The 7062-nt window shown below is 48.0% G+C and overlaps 1 protein-coding gene across 1 annotated transcript in view; it reads right to left on the reverse strand.

Moving 5' to 3' along the window:
- RNF213 (ring finger protein 213) overlaps nucleotides 1-7062 on the reverse strand; it is a 115812-nt gene that overhangs the window by 63366 nt on the left and 45384 nt on the right. The window contains exons 15-17 of the mRNA XM_037737260.1: nucleotides 5754-5843; nucleotides 4050-4172; nucleotides 1474-1654 (exon numbers count right to left, since the gene is read on the reverse strand). Of these exons, the coding sequence (XP_037593188.1) occupies nucleotides 1474-1654; nucleotides 4050-4172; nucleotides 5754-5843 (394 nt within the window). The remainder of the gene's footprint in view (nucleotides 1-1473; nucleotides 1655-4049; nucleotides 4173-5753; nucleotides 5844-7062) is intronic.

Consider the following 7062-nt stretch of genomic DNA (forward strand, 5'->3'; position numbering starts at 1 on the left):
CAAAAAAAAAAAAAAAAAAAAAAAAAAAAAAAAAGATTCCAACTACAGGATGTTTTGGAAAAGACAAAAGGGGAGCAAGGTGGGTGGTGGAGGATAGGGGATTTTGTAGGGTAATGAAACTACTACGTATGATACTGTAATGGTGGATGCAGGCCATGATACATTTGTCCAAACCCATAGAATGGACAGCACCAGGAGTGAATACTATGTAAACTATGGACGATAGTTAATAACAGTGTATCAATATTGGCTTGTCAGCTATAACAAAAGCACCACGCTAATGCTGCATGTTAATAATAGGGTACCGCCTGTGTGATGGTCGGGGAGAGAGGTGAGAACTCTGTACTTTCTGCTTAATTTTTCTGTATGCATAAAAGTACTCCAGCAAATTCTAACTTAAAAACAGGCTAGGCATGGTGGATATGGAACTCCATGCCTGGAGCCCGAGCCATGCAGGAGGCCGAGACGGGAGGATCACTTGAGCCTGGGAGTTTGTGGCTTACAGTGAGCAATGATGGCACCACTGCTACATGCTAACTGGGGCAACAGAGAGGACCTTGCTTCAAAAATAAATAAATTGCCAGGCGCAGTGGCTCATGCCTGTAGTCCCAGGTACTCGCGAGGCTGAGGCAGGAGAATCGCTTGAACCTGGGAAGTGCAGGCTGCAGTGAGCTGAGATCACGCCACTGCACTCCAGCCTGGGTGAGAGAGCAAGACTCCATCTCAAAAATAAACAAATAAAAATATACAAATAACGCAAAAATGATCTTTTCAAGTGAGTAGCTTTTCCTTATGCACTTCCATATCCATGATGTTATTTTATTCCCACAGTTCCCCAATGTAGGAAGCGCAGCATTTATTTTGGCTGTTCCCTATCCGGTGCCTTCTCGCTAAAATATCTGATCTAAGGTCTCACACATCAGCTGGCCTTGAACGTTCTGAGGATGGAATGTCTCTCTCCCTCCTTGATCACAAAACACTTGGGGCGCAGGGGCTGGGTGGGAAATCAGAGAGCACAGGACTTCATTTTCTGTGTAGGTCCTCAGTGTTGGCCTGGACATTCTGCACTGATCTCCAAATAAGCAAGACACACCTGGGTTTGGATTTTCGTTTTTGCTACTTATAATCTTTGAGCTCTTGGATAAGTTACATTGCGCTATTTGTTTCCTCATCTGAAAATTGGGGACTTAAAGTGGACTTTCAGAAAGGGCTGTTGCACGGGCAGGGATCAGCACAGCCACTAGGGTATAGCAAGCATTCAATGAATGGGGCTTTTAGCATTGGTCATTATTTACAAAGCAAGATACTCTGCGCCTTCCTGGGTCTCTCTGTCCAAGCTGCGGCCTTTCTCAAACATCAGCCCCTCCCAATTCAATATCAGCCCATCAGGTCAAACCATCTGACTCCTCCCTCCCCAGTCAGGCAGACACCATCTTCACCGAGCTCATGTTCCCAGCACTCCCGCAAACATACCGCACAATTTGAAGAGATGTTTGACATCTGCCCACGTGAGCAGGTGCTTGAAAACTTCATCCAAGTCATCCACGGCTTCCCCATGGTGCCTAGGCCAGGACTTGGTGATCACAGCAGATAAGAGGGTGCCGAATTTCCGCAGATCATGGCAAGAGAGCCCCTGAAGGATACTGGTCTGAGACTACAAGAAAATTTAAGAGGGAAATTTAGGAGTTTTCCGTTAGTTTGTTCTAGGTAATAACAAAAGTAAATTACCTACCCAATTGCATTTCAGAAAGCTACTGTAACTCGTTGCATAAGGCCACAAAAAGAGCAAAATAGTAAAACATTCCACGTCTTAGAAAATGTTCGTTTCCTTGTATATTGCCTCCAGAGATGTGAAGACACACACACAAACACACAGACACACACACACACACCAACACACACACCAATATGCAAACACACAAACACACATACACAAACCCCCACACAAACACACATACACAAACCCACACACACACCAACACAGATACCAACACACACACACACACACCAATACACAAACACACACAAACACACATACACAAACCCCACACACACACACATACACAAACCCACACACACACCAACACACACAAACACATACACCAACACACACACCAACACAGATATCAACACACACACACCAACACACATACACAAACACACACACACACAAACACATACGCAAAAACCCACACACACACCAACACACACAAACACATACACCAACACACAACATACCCAAACCCACACACATACCAACACACACACACACGCCAACACAGATACCAACACACACACCAACACACATACACACACACACACAAACACATACACACACACACACACACACACACCCCAACAGAACCAGTTACTCTCCTTCTTCTGGCTGTCAGTTGCTACTTTATTTTTTTTTAAACTTTCATATCATGAAAAATAGCAAAAATGAATAAACCCTTAATATAACATATATTTTATGTTCCTAAAGTATAATTCTTTTAAGAAGCTGCCTTCAAACAACGCATACATTTTAATTCTCTTTTTACCTCTCCACCGAGAAATAATATTTTTCTTCCTTAGGTTCAAGGTTTCTGCAAAACGTTTCAGTAATGAATAAAAACCACACGGTTAATTTACAATAGATACTTTCAGGCATTTAAAAGGATAAAAGAAAACCTTATCCAGCCACATAAAAAAGCAACTATACACTGTGATCAAGTGTAATTTATCCCAGGGATAAAAGATTGATTTAACATCAAATATCAGTTCATATAAATAGGAAAATATCGCACGATCATTTCAGTAGATATGGAAAAAGCATCTGACAAAATTCAACTCCCTTCTGTGATTAAAGAAAAAAAACCACCACCATTCAACCAATGAGAAACAGAAAGGAACTTCCACAATCTGACAAAGGGCGTCTATGAAAACCTCACGGCTGACATCACACCTGGCGCCAAGACCGAAAGCTCCCAGATGAGGAACAAGACAAGGATGCCCCTGTCACCACTTCCATTCAACGTTGCACTGAAGGTTCCAGTCAGCACAATCAGGCAAGAGACAGAAATAAAAGGCATCCAGACTGGAAGAAGTGAGACTCTGTTCACAGATGATGTGACCTTATGTACAGAAAACTTAATTCTCTCACACACACACACACACACACACACACACACACACACACAATCTGAGCTAACGAATGAGCTCAGCAATGCTGCAGGACACATGGACCAGCTGCATGTCTAGACACCAGCAAGGAACAATCTGGAAATGGAATTCAGAAAACAACTCCAATGACAATAGTACCCAAACAAATACTTAGAAATTTAACAAAAGAAGTGCAAAACTTAAACCCTGGAAAACACAAAAACATCGTTAAAAGAAATTGGCCAGGCATGGTGGTCCGCCCCTGTGATCCCAGCACTTTGGGAGGCTGAGGCAGATGGATCACTTGAGGTCAGGAGTTGTAGACCAGCCTGGCAAACATGGTGAAACCCCATCTCTACCAAAAATACAAAAAATTAGTTGGGCGTGGTGGCAGGTGCCTGTAATCCCAGCTACTCAGGAGGCTGAGGCAGGACAATCTCTACACAGGAGGCTGAGGACAATCTCTTCCTCTTTGCAGAAAATAGCTAAATAAATGGATAGAATTTTCCATTTCACACGTTTTGCTTCCATAAATGTTCTGTAAGCCTTTGCAGCCTTTTCCTGCATATCTGCTAAGCAAGCGTTAACCATCAAAGCGGCAGCACAGCGGTAACGGCCACCTGAGGAGGGGCCTGAAAGCCCACCTGACTCGTGCCACATGGGGGGATTCCACAGAACACACGCAGGATGGCATGAGCAGCAGGGGCTGTGCGGCATGCCGAGGAATGCGGGGAGAACTGGGTTTCAGTGCCACTGCCCTGGGCGAGGGAGGAGGCTGCCCACTTCCCGACCTCTGAGTCAGCCGAGGAGCTCAGCCCTAACAGGTGCTTTATGGCCCTTAGCTGCGTCCCGGGAGAACACAGCTGTGAGCCCGATACGCTTTCCCGGGGGCAGAGGCTGTTCACCTGGCAGGCTGAGCTCACGGCTTCAATGACGCACTTCTTGAAGGTCTTGGCCACACTGTCCTCCAGGCCGTCGGTGTCCCAGTGAGTACTGCAGTAGGCAGTGATCTGGGAGAGGGGCATCTCCTGCAAAAACCGAAGAGGGGGTTTCAGAGCTTTCGGACGCAGTGCTCCAATACTCTATGGGATGAAAGTGCTTTCGTCATTTTGCCTTTCCCACCGTTTTCCCGTTTCCCCCAGTTTTCAGCTTCTCCCTGCCCACACAAACCATGTCCTCTCTGCCCCGAACCAGGGGACCAGCAAGGCTAAAATTTTAAAGAGTCTCTTTTCCCACTCTGCAGAAATAGCAGCTGGCTTGTAAAAACAGGTAAGTTATGAGAAGTCAGTCATTTTCCTTGCGTCTGTTTTTCCTTTAAAGATCCATTTAACAGTTACATATAAAACTCTCATATCCCATAAAAACTACTTTTTCTAGAGTCTCGGCATGAGGGGCACGTCTGTGTGTTCTCTGCTTGTGTTTAATGAGGCTCCTGTCACCAACAGGCCACTCAGACTTACTGCCTATGAGCAGGCCTGGCTTCTCCTGTGCCGGGGGCCCCACTGATAGAGGCAAGAGGCAGAGAAGTCCTAGCCAGACAGGAGCGAGTCCCCGGCAAAACCCCACCTTCGGGCAGAAGAGCCTGACAACAGCCCAAAGTGAGAACTTCTGTCCCTGTGTACATGCTCTCTCCCCACTGGCGCTTTTGGAGTAAAGTCTTTTGACCAATCAAATGTTGCTTTTTCCAAAAATACCTACAGCCCACCTGCCCCCCATCCCACGCCTATAAAGACCCCAGACTTGGTGGCGAGAGAGAAACAGCTTGACTGGAAAGAGGTGACTTGACTTCAGAGGGACAGCTGGACTTGGGAGGAGAGATGGCTTAACTTTGGAAAGACGGCTTGACTTCAGAGAAGAGCCAGCCAGAGACAGCTGGACCAGAGGCAGATGACCTGCCTGACCCATCCCCTCTCCAGCTCCCCTCTCCACTGAGAGCCATTTCCATTGCTTAATAAATTCTCTGCCTTCACCATCCTTCAAGTGTCCAGGTGACCTCATTCTTCTTGGATGCCAGACAAGAGCTCAAGACCTGCCAAGTGTGGGTACCCAAAAAAGGCTGCCACACCAGCCCTTTGCCCTCGCTGGCAGAGGGCAGCCAGTCTAGGCAACAAGGCAAGGGGCCCACTGAGCTGGTAACACACCACGTCTGTAGACAGCGGAGCTAAGAGCATTGTAACACGCTCTCTGGAGTTTCAGGGGCCGCAGGCGCCTCCACCTGAGCACTGCTGCAGGGCCCGCATGGAGCTTGCTGTGCCAGCTCCCAAAGCAGCTGGCCGGATCCCACACCCGCTCGCTCATGTGCTCCCTCCCACAAGGGGTTGAACACGGTGGGCCAAGTAAACGCGGCACCCCCATCCCAAGTCCGATGAAGGGGTCAAGAAAAATCTTACACCCCTATGAAGGTGAGATCCTGGGCCCTTGTTCCTCTCTGTCCTCTCAGTAAGAATCCAAAGTGCTCTTCTGGGGACAGACTGCCAGGGCTGGATCAGAAACATAAATACGGAGCTGCGATTCACCCTGTCCCTGCCCACAGACAGGCACCGCTGATGGTCTGAGGTTCTCCAGCTTAACCTTATGCCCTGAAAAGAATGTCCCCCAACTTTTGGTACCTTTTTGAGCCTCCCTTCCATGTCTCTCAGCAATGACTCCTTCCAGCCATGCTCCATGGGGAAGTGGATTTCCACCAGCCGCCTCCAGACCTGCAAAATCCACAAACAGGTCACACCCACTCTGACAACTAACACAGCGCGCAGGACCAGCGGGCACCAGGGCGCTCCCGGGGCTAGTGACAGGTCATGGCGGCCCAGCTTGGCTTTCTAGAATCAGAGACCCAACCAGGGGCCACTCCTGCTCTTACGGCTGCACAACTGGCATTTTATTCTAAAAGGATTTCTCTCTAACGTTATATTTTGAAAATTTTTGAACTTTCAAAAAGGTCACACAAGGCCACCCACATGCGTTCAACGCCAACCCTGAGCGCTTCGCGTTTTCCGCGACTGCTTTCGCTCTTCCTCTTCTCTGTGCTCGCTCTTCCGTCTCTCTCCATAAATGAGCATTTTCTCTCCCAAAACACGGGAAAGTTAAGTTGCAGGCGCCATAGCGCCTTGCCACAACGTACCCGGGCAGGGTCTCCTGTGACCTCAGCCCGTCCCCGCACAACCCCAGTGCAGGTTCCCACTCAGGACGCGCAACGTGGAGAGGAGGACGCTGCCCCCTGGAGGTGGTCTCCACCCCCCTTCCTCGCGTGCTCCAGCTCCTGTTCTGACTGGGTCCTAGACACATGCGAGGGGACACATGCTGTACCAACTTATCACGTCTCTTTTCTAGAAGAGTTCCCTTGCCATTTTTTTTCTTTTTTCTTTTAACATGTTGACAATTTTCAAAACTTCAGACCAACTGTTTTGTAGACTGTCTTTTGATCCGATTTGTCTTGTAATTTCCCCATGATTGGATTCAGATTAAAATATTTTTGGCAGGGACACTATGAGGTTGAGCCACATGAAAATGAACTGTAAAAAAGTATTTTAGGAGACAGGGTCTCACTCTGACACCTGAGTTGGAGTGCAGTGTGCAATCACAGCTCACTGCAGCCCTTCCACCCAGGCTTCCCAGAGAGTTGGGATTACAGGCATCAGCCACCATGCCCAGCCAGAAATGAAAATGAACTTTTTTTAGGTCAGGCATGTTCGAATATCCATCAACTCCACCACCACCACCACTACCTCCATAACCTTCACCACCATCATCACCATCACCTCCAACACCACCTCCATCATCACCTCCACCACCTCCATTACCTCCACCACCTCCATCATCACCTCCACCACCTCCACCATCGCCACCACCACCTCTATCATCACCTCCACCACCTCCATTACCTCCACCACCTCCACCATCGCCACCACCTCCATCATCACC

The sequence above is a fragment of the Cebus imitator genome, unplaced genomic scaffold, assembly GCF_001604975.1.
Source record: "Cebus imitator isolate Cc_AM_T3 unplaced genomic scaffold, Cebus_imitator-1.0 Scaffold36, whole genome shotgun sequence".
Taxonomy (NCBI): Eukaryota; Metazoa; Chordata; class Mammalia; order Primates; family Cebidae; genus Cebus; species Cebus imitator.